The following is a 19,836-nucleotide window of genomic DNA, read 5'->3' on the forward strand; positions in this document are numbered from 1 at the left end:
TCCCTTCTCGTCCTGCCGTGATGACAAGAATCAATATTTTGAACAGCAGGATTAAGCAATTTGCTCAGAAATAATTTCTGTTGGGGCGATTTATGACACAAGGTTTTAAAACATCTGCGCCGAAGATATGAGTAACCCAGGAGGGGTGAACGCGGCAGTGTGGGGAGCACGTGGAGGTAGGGCACAGAACAGCAGCCTCAAACCGTGAATCCCAGAGCAGCCTCCAGGGCAACTTCTAGCAATCAGAAACTGGGTTCAGAGGAGTTAAAATGCACACCAAATCCTCAAAAATCAACTCCTGCATGGCTGAATGACCCTCCCTCTCTAACTCCTGGCAAAGGTGGCTTTCCTGGGGTTCCTGGGGGGCTCAGTCGGTTAAACGTCTGCCTTTGGCTCAGGTCACGATCCTGGGGTCCTGGGATCGAGTCCTGCATCAGGCTCCTTGCTCCCTCAGTCTATTGTTCCCCCTGCTTGTGCTCCTGCTCTCTCTGACAAATAAAATAAAATGAAATAAAATAAAATAGGGTGGCTTTTCGAAAGCCTGCTGTGCTCCCCCAGCTCTCTACTGCCCCCTCTGTTGGCTCTCAGACCCCGTCCCATTCCTCTCTCGACATTTCTACATATTCCTCTGCCGGCCAGTGGCAACCGGCTGCTTTTTATCATTCCTGCACTAAGGCAAGTATTTCTTCTGCCGCTGCCCTGAGAAGCGGTTCCAGGACCGACCGGGGGCTGGGAGGTAATCTCCTCTGAGCCATCCGCCCCCCGCCACGTCTTTCTACTGCACATTGCTTCCCTACCAACATGACTCTTCAAAATTCCTGAGAGGGTTTTTATCACTTACAAAACAGAAAATTTATCATATGATCATCTACGTTGTAAAACACAGGATTACTGGAAACAATGGCTGTTGAGAATTAACCGACTGATAAACCAACAGCAGAAATAAGGCTATCAGGCTCTTCGCAATCAAAGCCTGATAAAGTTTAGTACAGACGAGCGTTGCTACAGCTGCGGATACTCTAGTTGCTTGACTCTGAGCAGAACGTGTGAGGTGCAGAAATGTCTCAATTTCACTAACTACCCGGCTTACTACATACATGTGTGGTTCTGGAATTTTCTGGTTTGCTCCATCCAGGGAGTCGCATTTTCACACAGTTTTGGATAAACTCCTCGGATGCTTAAGAGCCCATTTTGCATCTCTTCATGAAAGCATACAAAGATTTGATACCAAAAAAGAGAAAACTCGATTTAGCCTGAATCTGGCCACAAAGGCGGAGGGGGGAAGTCAACAGAAGCCCCCCCCCCCCCCCCAGCGGAAGACAAAGGATTGCAAACAGCCAGTCAGACAGTGAAGTCTGGACAGACAGGCACAACCAACGGGGGTAGCCAGACGCAGAGCTGAGGCCTCCTGGGGTTCAGACCCGAAGGTGACGGACGCGCGGAGGCGGAGAGAGCAGCTGTGAGCATTGCCGGTGCGGAAACCCTTCTGCCAACTCTCAGCACACGTCCTGACCTTGGGCTGCCGGCAGCAGAGGGGATGATGGGAAATCTAGCAGCATCGGCCCAAGGTGCTGGCGGGGCCCGGTGGGGGTGCCGTGGGGGGGCCGACACGGCCCCGCCCACACAGAAGGGGAAAGGGAAAGACAGCTCACTGCAGAAAACTTGCATCTAGAAACCAGCAAGCTTCTGAAGTTAGGTTCCCATACTTCAGTCCTGCACAAGGGGAGAGAGCTCTGGGTCAGCGGAGGTCTTGGAGGACAAGGTTCCAAGTGACGGGAATGAAAGATACGCGAATAGGCCGCTGGAAAGGCCCAGGGAAGCCTGGTCAGCCCCATTCTGGAGCGTTCGGAAACTCATTACAGAGGTAGTACAGAGGAAGTACAGAGCTGTCTGCACTGACACAAAGCAGCCTGAGGAAAGGGGCAGGGGAGCCTGGGAAACCCCCTGGGTGGACAGAGCAGTGGCCTTCGCACACCCTATGGGCCTCCTTGCAAATACCTGCCATTTAATCAGTCTGCCCAGAGAGCTGCTTACAACTGGGGCTGTTCTAGACGGAGAGACACCTGGTCCCTGCCCGCCTCTCCTGCGCCCCCATCCTGGGAGCCAGGGTCCCTGCCCGCCTCTCCTGTGCCCCCATCCTGGGAGCCAGGGTCCCTGCCCGCCTCCCCCCGCCCCCCCATCCTGGGAGCCAGGGTCCCTGCCCGCCTCCCCCCGCATCCCCATCCTGGGAGCAAGGGTCCCTGCTCACCCTCCCTGCACTTAAAATCTAGGAATGGGAGTATGGGTAGGAAGCAGACAGATCCGCAACATATCCTGTAAACGCGCAGAATGACAGATGGCAGGAAACGTGCCAGAGGAAAGGCGAATGAGTGCCAAAGCAATGGGGGGAGTGTGGGGGGGGTTACAATTTTAAGGGAGGAGGGGTAGGAAGGCCTCTGGTAAGATGAGCAAAACCCTGAAGGAAATGAGGGAGGGAGAATCCGGCAGAACAAAGTACACAGGGCTGCTGCCGGTGGGAGCCGAGGGCAGCAGGACTGCCGGTGTGTCAGAGCCAAGTGGGCACGAGGGATAAAGTCCAAATTCCTCAGCTCCACACTCAGAGGCCTTCTGTAATCTTGACCAAACCTTTATTCCTTTATTCACTGCCTTATCTCTTAGGAGCTTCCAAAAGAAAATCTCCTCTCCAGCCAGCCAGCTGCCTCTGGTTCTCGGGGGAACACATCAGGCCCATCCCCCCACCCTACTCCTCTGCTGGGACCGGTCTCCCTGCCATCTCCCTGCCATCTCCCTGCCCTCCTCCGGTCCGCCCCGCCCCATCCTGCCCCTCCCCTACTCGTTAGGGGCAAGCTTCCCCCACTGAGCCTTGTGGGCAGGGAGGGCTGGCCATAGCAGGGCCATTTTCTATGCTTCCTTCTAGACTAGATCCTTCTAGACCAGATCACTATGGTCACAACCTCTGCTCCAGGAAACAGTCCCTCACTGTCCTCTGTGCAGGACTGGCCACGAACTCCATAAGCGCTTCTGAAATTTACTGGACATTCCAACCAGCTGGGCGTCCCGTTCAAGCACAGGTTCTGATTCAGCAGGTGTGAAGGGGAGATTCTGGATTTCAGACAAGGCCCCAGGGGATGCCTCCGTGTTTGGTCCAGGGTCCACACTCGAAGGAGTCAGGGACCAAGAGCCAGGATGGAAACTGACCCTAGAGAAGCCATGCTATGACTCTCCATTAGGATCTGGAACCAAGACACAGAGGGACTAGAGGTGTGAGCCGCAGGCCCCAGAGCAGTGAGGGAAGGGTGCACAAAGGGTCAGGCTGAATATACGGAGCTGGGTGGCCTCGATGGGACAAGGAGGGCAGCTCTGGCTTCTAACGGGTCCAGAGTTCCCCGAGGTCCCGGAGGCCTTTCAGTCTCTGCTCTAGGATTCCACGTCCTCACGGTACCCTTAATATACACGCTCTGGCTCAGCCTCTCCTACGGCAGCTTGAGAACTAGAAGGAAGTCTTAACCAAACCAAGTCACGGTCGACAGCGGGTTAGGTTATCCAGGAATCCCGACAAGTTCAAGGGCACACATCTGATTACAGTTGAGCCAACCAGGGTGAGAATACTACTTTATTAAAGAACACAAAGACGTCACCGTGTGTGTATGTATGTGTATTATGTGTGTGTCTGTGTGTGTGTGTGAGAGAGAGAGAGAGAGAGAGATCAGCAGTATTAAGCAAAGACCATATAATAGTGAAAAAGACCTCGCATCTGACTGAAATGATCTATGTTACCTGCCACCTGTCATCACAAAGAGAAAGAACAGACAGCTGCCCCTTCCGGCTGGGGGGGCAGGCATCCACAAACGTGTGAGTACCGATCTACGCCAAGTCCTCGGTCGGGCAAAACCCAGAGAAGAGCCAGCCAAAGTGAGCCTTCAGAAATACAGCCAGTGAAGGGCGACACACACGGGGGAAAAGTTACAAGAGTGGTTCCAGAAATGCCATGATCGAAGCTGGCACGGACGGAAGGAATTCATTTATTTTTCACCCATTAACTCCAAGCCTCTCACTATTTCTGTAACTGTTATGAGTATATTATCACTTTGCGTGATTAATTTTTCTTGTTCAGCTCAAGTAAACCATAAAATGAAGTAAAAACATTGATTTAAATAGGAAATGCTTTAAAAATCTGAAAAACCTGGGAGTCAGAAGATCCATTCACCTGCTGAACATCAGGACCACACCTACAACATCCCACACAGATGAGGTTTTTCTAAAAAAAAAAAAAAAAACAAATTATACTTCAATCCCTTAAGTACAAACACTGCAAGTCCATCGCTCTTAACCCAGCCTCTTCTGTCTTGGCCAACATTTGAAAAACATCTCCGCAACGACCTGCTTTTTTTTCAACTTTAATTAGAGACCATTTAGACAAGCAACCAACTTCTGCCATTCCCTGGGGTGTAGCTTAAAACAGATTTTTGTCTAATTACTAATAATGACTAGGCAAAAGCAGGGAAAAAGTAGATGATACAAGAATGAAGGGCCAAGGCTTGTATCAAGTGTCCTATTCACTGGGCTGGAAGTTTCAAAAAAGGAAAGATGGGTATTTTGTAGCACAAGCTGTGTTTTAATGCTACCAGCATTTAATTTTCTCCTTTAAAAGGAGTTTATATCTATTACGCTACATTTTATCAACTATTGTTTTGGCTCCCATGTTCCCGGAAAGGTTAGGGAAAAGAGAAGAAAAGAGGAAACGTGGCATTAAACAAGAGCTTGGAGAAGCTGAACGGGAAAAGAGCAACCGTATTTGAGAACATTCACCTGTCCGTCCCTGGGAGGGTGCAGAATCTTCCCTCTGGGCAAGGTGCCTGCCCTGCTCAGGAGTGAAGAGCAGCAGGGGTGCGCCGCCATGTTCTGGAAGGCACCCTCACCTCGGCTCAGACCCTGAGATGCTCCTTGAAACAGGAAGGCCGCTCCAAGCTCACCCCTCCCCGCGGCTGGCCCGTTGAGAGCCACGTCCCTGCAGCCCGGCCTTTCCTGGCTGCCTCCATTCCCGTCTTCCATTTATTTCCTGTCTTATTTCCACGCCCCACGGTGGTCTCCCTCCACTCCAGATGCCCATGGCCGTCTTCCAACTGCTTCCTCTCGCTGGGCTGGGACGGGCGGGCAGCAGAGGGGCTCCGCTCCAACCCCTTCCCTACTGACGCGCTTAGCAGCTGGGACGGGCTAGTTCATGCTGCAGAGACAAACAGCCCCGCCCCCCGCCCCCACAACCCAAGCAGCCTGAAACAACAAAGTTCATTTCTTGCTCATCTTGCTTAACAGCTGTGTGGTCTTGGGCACGTCACTTAACTTCTCTGGCCCTCTGTGTCTTCATCTGTGAAATGGGAACAATAACATCAAGAAGAGGGACGGAGGGAAGTACTCAGAACTGTGCCTCGCACTTAGCAGCACTCCGTACTAAGCCGTAACTGCTGTTACTCCCGGGAAGCTTCTGCTGATACCCCAAGTCTTAATGAGGCGGCTGAGCGCTGACTATCCACTTCTACAGGGTAACTCTCGTTTAACCATCTGTGTCCCAAACTGGACCATCAGCTCCTCGAGATTAAGAACTGCACCGGACTCCGCTTCCGGACCCCAGAGCTTAACAGGGTCTGGCACAAGGCAGACACTCCGTCGAAGCTTGCTGAGCTAAAGAGCATCACGTGGAGTCAAATCCCTGGTTCCTGAAGCAGCCCCCCACACACACACAGAACGATGTTACGGAAGACACGTTCCCAGAGGCCCCCGGCCTGCACATTTGCCTAAGGCGCGTGCTGAGGGTCAGGAACACCCTACACAGATGGGAAAAACATACGGCTTTGGGGGCCCTGAACTGGGCCCAGGGGCTGGCCAAGACCACCAGGCCGTGGGCCACCGCTCCCAGCAGTCTAAGCAAAGGAATGTGGCTGGATTAGCACAAGTCTGTCTCCACCAGAGGAACAGAACGCGATCCAAGATTCCGCCCAGTTCCTCATTCCTTACTTAGGGCCGTTATTCCCCGGCACAGAGAAGCCGGCCTCGACACGGCAGATCCTTTGGAGGTGACGAGAATGTTCTGCAGGGCTCGCCTGCGGTGCGAGCTACAGAGGCGTACACATTTGTCGACACCCATCAGACCGCTCATGACATAGCTGTGTGTTCTGCTGCCTGGAAACCAGAGCAAGAAGCTGGCCACTAGGATCTGGCTTCCTTAGCTCCCGTGAAGGAGAGGGGAGAGGGAGGGGAACAACTGATGAGCGGCGAGGAGAACCTGGGGCCTGCTGACAACGTCATGAAACACGACTTACCCTGGAAGTCTGGGCCGCGTCAACGCCTTTGCGAAGCCTTTCCCCTTCCTTCCAGCTTCAGAGCCCCGTGAAGAATGGGGGGTTCTCCACCTGCCCCGCTCTGTGCGCCACTACCTGGCACGGCCTTCTCACCTCTATCGTAAAAACACAACTTCTCCTTTCTAGCATCTTCCCCTCGGTGCTGAGTTACTCACGGACTAAGACCACCTCCCGCACGTCCTTCCCCCAGCACTCAGCAGCAGGCTTGGCACACAGAATGTTCTTCCTAAGTACTGCTTTCTCTGGGGAAGGGTTTTTAAAGTTCTCTTCAAACATATGAAATATACCACCTTTAGATAAGAATGTTACTTCTAGGCAAGAATAATGTCTAAATTACATTAAATCTCGGTAACTCTATAGGGATTTAATCCCCTCGTTTCTGGGTTGTGTGCATCCTACTGTCATGATTTATAAGTCCATAAAAGCCATATATTTACTGGGCAGAATACACAGTAAGCCTGGAATGCATAACACAGCACTAGAATTCTTGCTCTAAAGATTACTGATGCCTCGGGCTTTTAAAAAATGCGATGTCACATGACGCTGTCCATCAGGAGCCTGCCTAAGTATAAAACATTACACACGGCTCTACCAATTCCACTTCACACGACCGCTCCTGGCGCTCTGCCGTGAGCGTGTGCACATGTGCGTGCACAGGTGCACAGACCAGTTTGTGTGTCAAATTAACCTGGCAACCTAAAACCGCATCTCCAGGTCACTGTCCACACATGAAACATGGCGCTAACGAAGAATTCCCAGAGCTATAGCCTGGCGCACAGCAGCGGCGATCCAGAGTCACTGTAATCCTCCCCCAGGAAGGTCCGTTGGTCAACACCAATCATTTGACTCTACAGTTCTGAACCAGAAATAATGACGCCCACGACTCCAGTGGGGAGATCTCAGGCCACAAGTAGGCCATGTCAAGTACTGGGCTTTTACACTGATCCAAGATGGCCAGAAGGTCTGCAGTGCCTCCGGGAGACACAGACAGTCCACGGCCACCACACCTGCCCGTGGAGCTTCAGGGAATTATCAAGATCACACTTCCTGGGGCAGGGGGAGGGTGTGTGTCACAGACCTAACTTCGCAGGGGTGAGTGGGGGTGGACAATTCGGAGCCAAAGGTCAGGCAGGAGTGACTATGGGGGCAGCATCGGGCACCCCCAACCGCTGGATCGGGCCTTCCTGAGGCCACTGTGCCAGTGACAAAGGGCCACATCATTCCCTGCCACACAAACGTTGAAGTAGTAACTGTAGTTTGAATGTATACGTCTTACCACAAAAACTGAACTTTGTGTTTTCTCTTTTATAAATTTAAAATCAATAAACAGTATACACAGAAGTCTAAGAGATGCCAATTTAATCATTATAGCCTAAATGACTAAAGTTGCTTGGAAAAGAGTACATCGGGCTCAATTTTCTAATAAAGGCGAGCCACACTGTTTAATATAAACAACTAGTTACTTACAAGGCCTCTTGGAAGTAACACTTACAAGAGAATAAAATACCAATTAATTTGAGAATTTTAATCACAATTTTGATTAACACCTAAAATTCCAAAACAATGGGACTTATGAGGTTAGTACACGCAAAGCTCCTTGAATTCTACATGCCTATGGGGGGAAAAAGCCATTTTTACCGTTTCTGTATTTACCAACGCTGTATTAAGGTATCTTCTAAAACTGTTAGAAAGGATTTCTCAAGATTAGAAACAAATCTGTCTTACAGAGAAGACAGAAAGGACCAATTTCTTTCTTCCTTCGAAGTGCTGAATGAGACATCCACCCACACTCCTCGGGGAACCCCCCCACCGGGGCTGATGGCACTTCGGGTAGGGCCCCAGTCTGCACAGGGACCGTCAGGGCCACGATCCCGGGCCCCTCCAAGGGCTCCTGCGGGAGCACGGGGCCCGAACCGAGGAACCAGAGTTAGCACCTGAGCCAGGCGGGTGGAGGCCATGTTTACTAGAGCAGCCCTCTCAGCCCTGAAACACGGAGGTATTTTTTGTTGTGTTGTGTTGTGTTGTGTTTTTGGCTGGGGGACGGAGGAGGATGTCAGCGAAAGTTGCCAGGGCTGAAATTCCAGCAGGCAGGAGACACGCCCTCCCCTCCCGCTCCCAGAGGCCTGCCGGTCGGATTCTTCCTGTCAACACCCCCCTGCCACCCACCTCCCCGCTCAGACTTCCCCAGCCCTCCTCCTCCACACCCTCAGCCCCCGGGCTGTCCGTTCTGGAGCTGCAGGTGCAGACCCAAAGTCGCTCCTTGCCACAGAGAGGAGGAGGGCGTGATCCCCTTCAGAAAACATCTGAAACTGCATCTGTCGTGTTAGTTCCGTCCCTCACAGTGGCTCCCTCCGCCACGTCTGCACGTCCAGCCCATGGGGTTCGACAGAGAAGGTCCACTTCGCCGGCCTTCATGCCCCCAACTCTGCCATGAAAAGGGCTTCCTCTGAACACTTCCCGTTGGATTTTTCCAGTAGGGTAAACCCAGCACTGTCACTAAGTCATACCCAGAAATCAGTCTCACGCTAAAGCAGTTATTCAAATGTCCAAGAGTAACATGAGCTAAGTGCAGCTTGGGGAAGGATTTGTAACACAAGATGTACAATAATACAAATAACACAAACAGTTCCACCTGGAAAGGACAATCACCTCCCCACCACACACAAGGAAGCTTCAGACCGGCCCCTCGGCTTGCGAAGGGAGCAAGGTCTCTCGCACTCGGCAGGTGAGCCGCCGCGCCCAAGGGCCTCTTCAGAGAAGGTCACACAAAAACTGGAAAGGTCCTTTAAAAAGTTCACCATGGAGATTTATCAATTTTCTTTTAATGCTAATACTTGATTTTTCTTTACATGATTAAGCAACATATATAGTTTGCTTATGTGTGTGTGTGTGTTATATTAGCAGATAAAATTTTCTTTAATATAGACATCTTTTTGGAAGTCTTTCAAAGCTTAAAAATCTTCTGGATAAGCAAAGAGAACCCTATTTTAAACTTAATTTACGAAAAAACTTACTCTTACACCTGAAAGATTTATACTGGGTACTCTGCAGGGCTTCGCTGAAATCAAGTCTGTGACCATACACAGAGAACTAGAAGCATCACGTCTTTGGTTCACAATGTCCCCAGCGGACAGCTATCGCCGAGCCCAGCCGACACGGCGTCTAGGCCAAACGTGGAGAGGACAGCAGGTGGCCAGGAGGCGGCGCGGCCTGGTCAGGAGTGTGGACCTGGAGCCGAGTTACACAGACTCTTATCCGGCTCCCCCCGCTGACTGGCTGTGCCTGACTTTGAACAAGGTACTCAAGCCTGCTGGGCCTCCACTTACAAACCCGCAAGGTGGGACGACAATACGGCCTAGTCTAGGCAATGGCACGAGCATAAAGGCACTGCCAAGCGGAAGGGGCTGATACGACGGCTGCCACACCATGCACCATGCTTGCTGCTAATACTCCGACTGTTACTATTAGTCACTGTCGAAGTAATTTACTTTTCCAGGGTCTTGATTGAGGCTTAAAATTCTCTTTTTCCAACTGCAGTTGAAGTGCTGAGCTAACTGATGCCATTTCTCCAAAAGAAAATGTAGGTGTCCAAGTTCTTACTAGGAGCATCGTGGAGAGTATAAGCCTTTAAAGAACAGACCACAGTGACCGGCGCAGAAGGGAAGCGTAGGCTCTCCGAACCATCTCAGTGCGTCTGCGCTCCGGAAAAGAGGGTAACACGTCCCACAAAGATGCACAAGACCGATAAACATTTCAGGTGTTTCCCCTCCAAGCTGGCTCCTGGGTGACCCAGTCGGTTAAGGGTTGGATTCCTGATCGCAGCTCAGGTCTTGATCTCGGGATCTTAAGTTCAAGCCCCATGGTGGGCATGGAGCCTACTTTAAAAAAAAAAAAGGTATTTCCCCTCCAAGGTGCATTTACACTTTACCCTAAATTTGAACTAAAAGACACAAAAGGTTTAGCATGATGGAACCACACAGGAAAGACAGAGGATCACAGAGAACCAGGGGAGAACCTTCCTCACTCAGGGGAAAGGCAGCTCTGCGTGGACTTTTCCAGCACAAGGCAGGCTCGAGACTGCCGGAAGCCAACCTAGGAGGCTATCCGCTCTGAGGGCGAACCTGACAGCATGGGGCCACGTAGGGTTCTCCTTCCTAGGGCCCCACGCCCAGCATTGCTGAGTTCGAGGATGCTGCCCAGCAAGAGACAGCCAGTCTGTGTCCGGAAGGCGGCAGACAGCTGTGCAACAATGGCAAACAATGTACGAACAGCTCACGGGCAGAAAAGGACCCCAGCCTTCTCCCTCTCTTGGTTCCCATTCGTGGGTGCTGTGTGCTCAAGAGCCTGTCTCCAAGAGGCTGAGGCCCTTCTCCGAGAACTTCGGGAAGAGCATCAACCCGGAGAGGGAGCACCGGGCTGTGAGCCAGGCCTTCCCTTCACGCTGACCCTAGAAAGGCAGAATGACCCAGGACAACGTGGGCTGTGGAGTTGGGCCGGATGAAACGAACCAGAGCTGTGAAAGCCCCCTCCAGGACACACGGGAGGCTGCACAAGAGGCAGTTATCCGTGTCATCACCACTGACAATAACTCAAACCTCACGAGAGACGCAGGTAGTATCTCATTTTATCGATGAAGAAACAAACTCTGAAAAGTTAAAATGACATGTACGAGGCTGCCTTGCTAGTACGTCAAAAAACAAATTTCAATTTTCTTTTCCCCCAAATCAAAATGTTCTCGTGCTGAAGGGCAGGGTAAGCAGACAGTCAGGGGAAGGCTCACACAGTAAACCCTGGAGCCGGCTTGCTCCCTGGGATCCAGAAGCCCACTCCTTGGCCGACAGGACTCACCTTTGTGCCTAACCCCTTCATGGCTCAGGGGTCCTGGGCATCACCCTGTCACTGGACAGACTTTGCATCACCCAAGATGCCAGAAACAAAAAGCCAGAGAGGCAGACAGAAGCAAAGGTGCCCAGCAGCCACCCAGGATGAAATTCCTAGAGGCTGGGTTTTCCCAATCACGGTGGGGCTGCCGGCAAGTGGCCTTCAGCCTACGCAGCCGCTGACAAGGAATGAAATCCCACAGCGCAGACTAAGGCCCCACCAGAGGCTGCCACTTTGTGAAAATCTCTGCCCACTAGTTTAATGAGGCTTATGCTTTGTCCAGCATGGGAGGGCGACTGGGGGGGCTGGGCCACGACAACATGTAGGTGCCGCATCCGCATTCACGCTGCAGGTGTGCTACTAGAACCTTTAGCCAAGAAATGACATTAATATGGAAACTGCTGAAAGGTGGGATGTGTGCGCCCTAACCGGTCCTAGGACATGGAAGCAAAGGAAGATCGCTCTGGGAGAACAAGCCCACAACCCAGGGACCAGGAAAACTGCTGGGAGCAAACCACAGGGAAGGAGGGAAGGAAGGAGCAGGGAGAGGGGAAAAGAGAGACAGAGACAGAGACAGAGCAAGGCAGGAAGGAGAGAGGGAGACAGAGATGGAGGGAAGGAGAGAAGGGAGAGAAACTGGGTGGGGAGGTGACAGATGAGAAAATAATACCCCAAGAGCTAGAAATAATACAGTAATCTGAAAGAGAAGAGGAGGGAAAAGACAAAATGCACGGAGAGAGTGCAAGGAAGGAAACCTGGCTACGAAGGAGAACCAAGATCGTCCTCAGAGAGGAGAGGTATCTTAATGCAACTCCTCCAGCGGAGTTCAGAGCCCGGGCCGGCACACAAAGCCCCCCACCCGCCCTTCCCCCTCCGCACGCCCTCAGGTCCAGCCAAGGCCAGCACGTAGCCAGGGGATACGCACAACCCCTCGTAAGGCCAACCGTTCCCTCCACCCGCCACCCTGCTCCTTGTCCCTCCCCGAAGGCCTCGACCCCAGAGGCTCTTCTGGAAGCGCCAAGGTGAACCACTTCCACCAAGCACGTACAACACTTCCGCCCCCACTCTGAACACACACAGCACGCCGTCGCACAACCCGTTTTCACACCTGTCTCCCCCTCTACACCGCGCATTCCCTGGGAGGAAGCCTGGGGCCAAATCCGTTTCTGCACCCCCGTGTCTAGAGTCCTGGCTGATACACGGCATATGGCAGCTACATATTTGTTGGGCTGAACCAGAAGCTCTTGCCGCGACGCCAAACAGTGCGCGCCTTCGCACTTGGACTCAAAATCATTCCTGACTTGACTCTTCAGTGCGGCACAGCAGCAGATCGAAATTCAAACTAAAACCCACAGCTTGAGACTAAACACCATGCCTGGTCCATTAGAATGTGATGGGTATGAAATTAAATTCTATCAGAACAAGGTAAGCAATAGGCTTTTAAGAGGCTGGGGGAGGCAGTCCGACTGTGCCTTCAAGTCCTGATGAAAACAAGCCCATTATAGGGACATGGCTTTGATCCTTTTAATTTTCAGTTGCTGCCAGGGGGGAAAAAAAAAGGAAAGAAAGAAAGAAAGAAAAGAACCCGAAATATGCTAAAGATCAAAACTGTTTCAGATGTGTGACAGTGTGACAGACACCGCTACTTTATTCTTCAAAAAAACGTGAGAACTCTCCATTATTTGAAATCAGAACACTTTTCTCATTTAACCAAAGAAATAAAGCCTGGGGAGATAGAAAGAAATTTCACAATGTCAAGAGAGCGCTCAGACTTTCTCGGGGGGGTGGGATACGGAACAGAAAGCATAGACACTCGCCCGCTCGGCAGAGGCTCACAGACCCGAATCGCGACACCTGACGACTTGGGGTAAATTCAGATTCTGTTCCTTTGATGACAGAAAAAATGTTCAGCACACTGGAAGGATATTTTCTTCTTTCTGTTCTCTTCTCTCCCTCTCTCACACACCACCCACCACCTCCACCCCGGCTACTAATGATCTGTTAGCAATATTATCCAGATCTTGCGCCAACGTTTTACTTATTAAAATCTTTCAATTAAAAAATGTAACTGAAATTTTAACTGTTAAAGCCCCGGAACCTTGGCCAAGGAGGGGCTGGGATGCTGTGTCCCACCAGGCACAGGACAAAGAATGACGTCAGGCAGTAACGAGCTAAGTAGGTTCTCTTCTTACCAGGACCTCCAGCCATGTGCCCCTTTCCTTTTTTAACGGCACTTTCTTGGCTATTATAAAGTAATTCACATTCGCTGTCAAGACTACAAAAAGTATACAGAGACAGAAACCTGTCCTTAGTTTTACACCCAGACACAGCGGCTACCGACGGAGTGTATTCACTATCGCGTGCGTACGTGTGCAATGTAAACAAACGTGAAAGTAGGGCTCGTTCCGTACAGCCCCGTGTCCTGTTCTGAATTCCCGCTGACCGCATGATCCTGAGTGCCAACGGAATCAAGAGAATGGATGCTCTCTGAAAACACGGTTTTTACTGGATGCGTATCATCTTACCATAATTTATTTAAACATTTCCAACTGACGGAAAAGTAGGTTGTTCCTAATACAACGTAATAATGTTAAAGTAAGTCTCAGTATAAAAGCTTCGCTTGTGTCCCACAAGTGGATCATCTAATTCACTCCTCACACCCACCCTCTGCCAGGAGTCCTACGATGGCTCCATTTTTGGCTGCATAAACTGAGTCACGGAGAGGATAACTAATTCGCTTGAGGCCAGCCTCCTACTACCCAGCAGAAGCCAGGTACATGCTGGTTCAAGGCTGAGTTCCTCATTGAGGCACAGTCAAATCTATGATAATCTTCATTATTTCGACTCCACAAAATATCCCTGGTTATTCTGAAAAACCAATAAACTACTACTATTCCCGAGTCCCATGATTCTAGCTGTAACATTTTATTCCTTCATCAACGCAACTTTATTCAGCTTCTTTCACAATTTAACCAATTACGCCCAGCTCACGGATAAAACGAGTTTTGCCTCCTTTCTCGTTGGGGGGCTCCCCTGTCACAGGCCAACTTCTCACTTCTCGGGGGTCTGCTTCCCAAGAACATGCTCTCTTTCACTAACACATACACTCTGTACACTGCTGAGTATTTCAGCTGTAGATTTTAATACTGCTAAGAAAATTCCCCAATTAGTTTCATGATTTTTTGTCAAAATTCTGGGGTTTTTTTCCCCCTTCAGTAGGATTTTACTGGCCTAGCAATAAACAGACATATGGGTTTAAAGGCAATAGTTTTACAATATCCCACTTTTCCATCAAGCAACAAGACACTTCTCTCAGCTTATGTGGCTGGTTTTCCTTCACCTGAAGTCTCAGATATTTTCTGTTATGGATACTGTGAAATAATTGTTTTTACTGTTAAACACAAATCCGTTTGAAATCCCTGTTGTCTAGAAACTGATCAGAGGGCTCAGTAAAGAAAACGGAGTGGCGGTTGAGAAAACTGGACTCCGGGCTTTTATAAACTGCTGAGTCACCATGGACAAATCCTTGCCCAGTATCTTCCCTCTAGGTATGGAGGTTGTGGGTAAACGCTGCTTCTCAGAATGCACAGCTCGCCCCAGAGATATAGTTCTCTACATGAACCCCCGGGGGAGTCACAGACTCCCCGGAGCACTTGAGACGACAAAGCAGCCCACAGGAACTGAGCGTGAGCACTGTTCTGAAGGGCTCTGCCGTCAGCGCCCCCTGCGCGGCCAGACTAAAGGTGCCGGCTCTAAGGATTCACACAAAGGTGGTCAAAGATCTCCAATGACAGGCCTCAAAGGATCAAGAGATGCTCCCTCTGGTGAGTGCAGAAACAGTGGAGTCCCAGTCTTAAGAGTTTGGCCCTGGACCTGGAATTCAGGCTCCGATCACTCCAAGCAAGGAACTTAACTCCTCTGGGCTTTGATCAGCCAGTTAAATGGGGCACTCATCCAGAATGCGACACACCAGGGGCTACCCCAGACTGGGTGTGAGCTGCCTTCCAAGAGCTCACAGCCACAGCCCAGTGAGGAAGACAGTGGAGGTGGCGGCATCGCCCGCATAGGCCTGGGGCCCAGTCTGTGTGCAACGATCAAGTAACAGACAACAGCAGACTCTTTCATTTCATTTACATATTCAGTACGTTCTTCCTTTTAAATAATTTGCCTCTTTTCTGCAAAAGAACGTGCTGATCACTCTAGACAAGACACAAAAAGGGGTTTTGGGCCTTTAAAAAGGAAAAATTTACAGCTGCACCAAGCTAAGCCATGATATGTGTCCTCCAGATAGGAATGTTAATTTTACCTACTGTAACAGGAACTGTAGGTTCAGGAAACTAATGGTGACAGCTTGATTTATGAATTTTGACATATTTCTTGAACTGGGATTACATTACAAAGAAGAGGAATTCTAAGCAAGCCGGATCTTGCCTATACATTCAATCTTCGAATCAATAAACTGGGGTTCTGTGCAACTTGTTTCTGACAGAGGAAAAACACACAGGTTCACCGAGACAGGCCACAGGCCCGTCATTTGAAAGTTCTTAACATACTCCCAGAAGTGAGCTAGAACGGATTCATGGATCCACACAGAAAACACTTGGGCTCTTTACAGGACAGTAACCAAAGACAAATTCAACACAGAGAGCGTGCGTGGTCAAACAGGGTCAAATAAACACTCCTTGATTCTCAGCCCGAAGAAAGTTCTCACATTTGCTTCACTTTACTAATCCTCCAAAATGTGCTGTCTGTTAAAAACAGTGATGGGGCGCCTGGGTGGCTCAGTGGGTTAAAGTCTCTGCCTTCAGCTCAGGTCATGATCTTGGGGTCCTGGGATCGAGTCCCACATCGGGCTCTCTGCTCAGCAGGCAGGGAGCCTGCTTCCCCCCTCTCTCTGCCTGCCTCTCTGCCTACTTGTGATCTTTCTCTGTCAAATGAATAAATAAAATATATATATTTTTTAAAAGTGATGAACACAGAATACAGAACGTGAGGATTACCTTCAACTTCATAAATACCTGTGAAATGCTGTCTATGAGCTTCTATTTCAATACACAGCCTGGGAGACACTGGCGTGAGCCAGACCCGCTCACAACAGCAGCTGAGCAGCCGCACACGCGCTGTCGGACGCTTCACATATGCGATCACGGTTTCTCCTTCCAGCGCCATGGGCAGGCGTCGGGGTCTCTGTTCTTCACACACAGGAGCTGAGACTCGGAGAGGTGAAATCATTTGTCCAAGCTACATGGCTGAGGTCGTGAAAGCATGAGGCCGATCTGGGTATCTAACGACGAGGTCCTGCCTGAGTTCTCCGAATTACTCGAAGTTTTCCATACGCACATCACCCGTATCTGTGTATCCGAACGTGACACACCACGTAAAGATAGAGGAGCCACAGACGGGTGAAACCGCTGCCAGGATGTTTTCAGCAGCCTACCTTGAATTCCCCAAGCAGTCAGACGCTGAGGAATGCCATGGAAGATTCCGGTAAAAGGGGAAAAATATGTCCCTGGCAGAGAGTACAGATGACGCCATTATCAACCAGGAAGAGCAGGTTCATGACAAACGAATCATCAAGGAAGAAGCGAAGAACCCCTGGCTAGGGGCTGGGGGGCTGGGGGAGATGGGCCTAGATGGGGAGAGGGAGGACTAGGAGCTGGGCTGGCCAAGGTAGAGTGAGTGACGCCCAAATCCAACCTAGCATGACCTGCCGGGGTCACTTACATGTGTGTATTACACCGGAGCCCTAAGTAACAACACACATACCGGAAACAAGCTGGAACCCACAACAAGTAGTGTAATTACATTCAGAAAACAGAGGGGACACGTGCAGGATAAAGCAGGGCAGTGAGAGTGGTGGGTACAGGCTGGAGAGGAGAGTGTGGGTGGAAAAAGCCGTTCTGCAGTCATCTGAGAAGGTTCTGCAGAGAAGGCAGCTTTTGACCTTGAGACCTAAAGGGCAAGCTAAGGTCACCATCTGGGGAAAGAACACTGGCTGGGAACACAGTGCCCCCCTAGCACGGGCCGAGAGTGTAGGCGCAGGGCGTGTGTGAGGACAGAGCGCCTGGGGTCCACGGTACCCTCACGCTGACCTGGCATTCCTTTCTCTGCACAACCATCAGTCACCTGGGGGAGCTGACGAGTCAGCCACCAGTCGGCCCGTTCGGGCGCAGTACCAGCCAGCAGGAACCCTAAGCGCAGCAACCTAAATGAAATGATGAGGAAACAGCAACTGATCGCTTAAGCTTCATGGTCTTAGAGGCAGATGCGCTGCTTGAGAACACACCAAACAGAAATGGTAAAATAAGGGTTTAACAGTTTGCCCACTCTTGACCCCTGGCATCTAGATGTGAAGACCTGAGGGTGCCCATCACCCTCCCAAAAAAAGGAGCTAAAAATTCATCACGTCATGAATACTTAACAATTGTAAATTTAATCGAAGACTTTAAGATTAATGAAAAAAGTATAGTCAGATCTACAAAGCCTAAAATTTGGATTAAAAACGTACCGTCTAACTCCTTAGAAATACTACGCTAGGTAGACGTTCTTAGAGTCTAAAATATAGATGTGGTCAAATAAGTCAAATAAAAATAAGGCAAATTACAGTAAGCTAGAGTATCCTCGAATATATCGTAAACATAAAGGATCTTCAAAAATAATTATAGAACCCAAAATTTAGAGGAACATTGCCTTTCATTTGGAAAGGTATTTTCTTTTTACTACGTCTCTGTTCGCAAACACAGTAAAGAAATTTTATAGTAAAATATACACTCCTTGAAGAGAAACTATGTTCAGTACAGAGTGGACACTCAACAAACCTCTTACTTTTCATTTTTTCAAAGATTTTATTTCTTTATTTGAGAGAGAGAGAGGGAGATCACATGCAAAGAGGAACAAGAGAGGGAGAAGCAGGCTCCCTGCTGAGCAGGAAGTCCTGTGTGGGGACTCGAACCCAGAACCCTGTGATCATGACCTGAGCTAAAGGCAGAAGCTTAACAGACAAAGCCACCCAGGCACCCCTCCACAAATATTTTTAAAATAAATTTGCACGCAAGAAAAATCTACTGAATGCCAACGATGTGGGAGGCACAATTTAGATGTTAGGAATAATAGGCCAAACATTTTAATGAAAAATATATTAGAGATTTTTTCATGTATATCAATGAAACCTACCTTCGTAATAGTTAATTCTGAGCTGGGACTCAGAATTGGCCAAACACAGTTTCCGGCCTTCACATCTGAACTTTTCCGAACACTACAGACTTATTTTTAAAATGCAGTCACGGATGTAATGAAAGCTCACTGTGTGCATATGTCTGAACACATGGGATCGAACGTACGTGTGAATGCTGGGTATCTTCTCTGCCGGGGAGGGGGAGAAGGAAAAGAAGAAACTGAGCAGCATTTCCACAAAACTTTTGGCAGAATGGACGGAATAATTCAAACTGTGGCCCAGCTTATAAATCAATACAGTTTCTTTGCGGGAGAAATGAAGGTAGACAAACTAGCTCATTTGTCTATCCGCTTTGGAAAAAAAAAATGCAATCAACTTTAATGGAAAAAAACAGCAACCATGTTTGGGTTTTCTTCTCATCAAGAATTCACTCAAAGCATTTCTGACAATAGCAAAGGAAAGAAGAAGGGGAAAAAAAAGCACACCATGCATTCCTTACGCTAACAAAGAGGAAGCCAAAGAATGCTTTCTTGGTGTTTTACAGCATTAATACCCATGTGCTGCTTACAATAGAAACCAAAACAGAATCTCCATTTCAGGTCCACAAAGGTTTAAAAGTAAACTAATCAGTACAGATGTAGCAAGGAAATACTGTGTTTTGCCGAGCACAAAAAGCAAGGTAAGAATAGAAGTCACCAAGGGTTTGGGAACGGCTCCCTACTATGACCTGGGAAAGGGAAGTCCGGCTACTCCTTTACAATCCAGGAAACACCACGATTCATCACGTGTGCAGAATTAAGAGTGGACGATCCATGGGAGGACGGGGAAGTAACTTCCTGAGGCAGACTTTTCAGCTGAGGCCAGGAACATCTGACTCCCTTAAATACAGCCCCAAGACACAAACGCACAAGGGGGCTTATCACCCGTCCTATCATGATGGTGCAGGCCAGCCCCCGTCCTTGCTTCGAGGGGGCTGCTGCTGGCCCAGCCTGCCCCGAGGACACCACTCACTCGCTCTTCTCTGACGGGCTGACTACAGTGACTCTGGTTTCCCCCAGGGAAGGCAGAGCAGTGGTTCCCATTCAATAAATACCAACGGAACACTAAATCACGGGTTCTCTGAGCCCCGGTTTCCTCATTTAGAAAATGATGGCAGCTTTCCAGACTTTTCCATGGAGACATCCTAAGGCTCCAAGAAACCAATGCGGATGTAACAGGGAAACTAATCCTCTGTACCAGGGAAAGGGCCACCCAGCCGTACGGGGCGCCATCCAGTAGGTGCGTACCACTTCCGATGAAATGAATGAAGGGACAAAGACAAGCCCAGAGACCCAGCTGGGCTCAGACGGCTTCTGATCAAACCTCAGAGCAACTGGGAGTGCACGAAGATCTAGGACAATCAGTCAGTCATCTTGGGATCCTAGT

At 49.7% G+C, this 19,836-nt stretch overlaps 1 protein-coding gene across 3 annotated transcripts in view; it reads right to left on the reverse strand.

The window, feature by feature from the left end:
* Nucleotides 1-19,836, reverse strand: part of ATXN10 (ataxin 10) — a 159,203-nt gene that overhangs the window by 63,501 nt on the left and 75,866 nt on the right. The window contains exon 10 of one of the 3 annotated variants that reach the window (XM_059401783.1): nucleotides 4,184-4,258. The exons of 1 other annotated variant lie outside the window; for it this stretch is intronic. In XM_059401783.1, the coding sequence (XP_059257766.1) occupies nucleotides 4,184-4,258 (75 nt within the window). The remainder of the gene's footprint in view (nucleotides 1-4,183; nucleotides 4,259-19,836) is intronic. One more of the 3 variants, XM_059401784.1, reaches the window with a different exon arrangement.

The sequence above is a fragment of the Mustela nigripes genome, chromosome 6, assembly GCF_022355385.1.
Source record: "Mustela nigripes isolate SB6536 chromosome 6, MUSNIG.SB6536, whole genome shotgun sequence".
NCBI classification, from domain to species: domain Eukaryota; kingdom Metazoa; phylum Chordata; class Mammalia; order Carnivora; family Mustelidae; genus Mustela; species Mustela nigripes.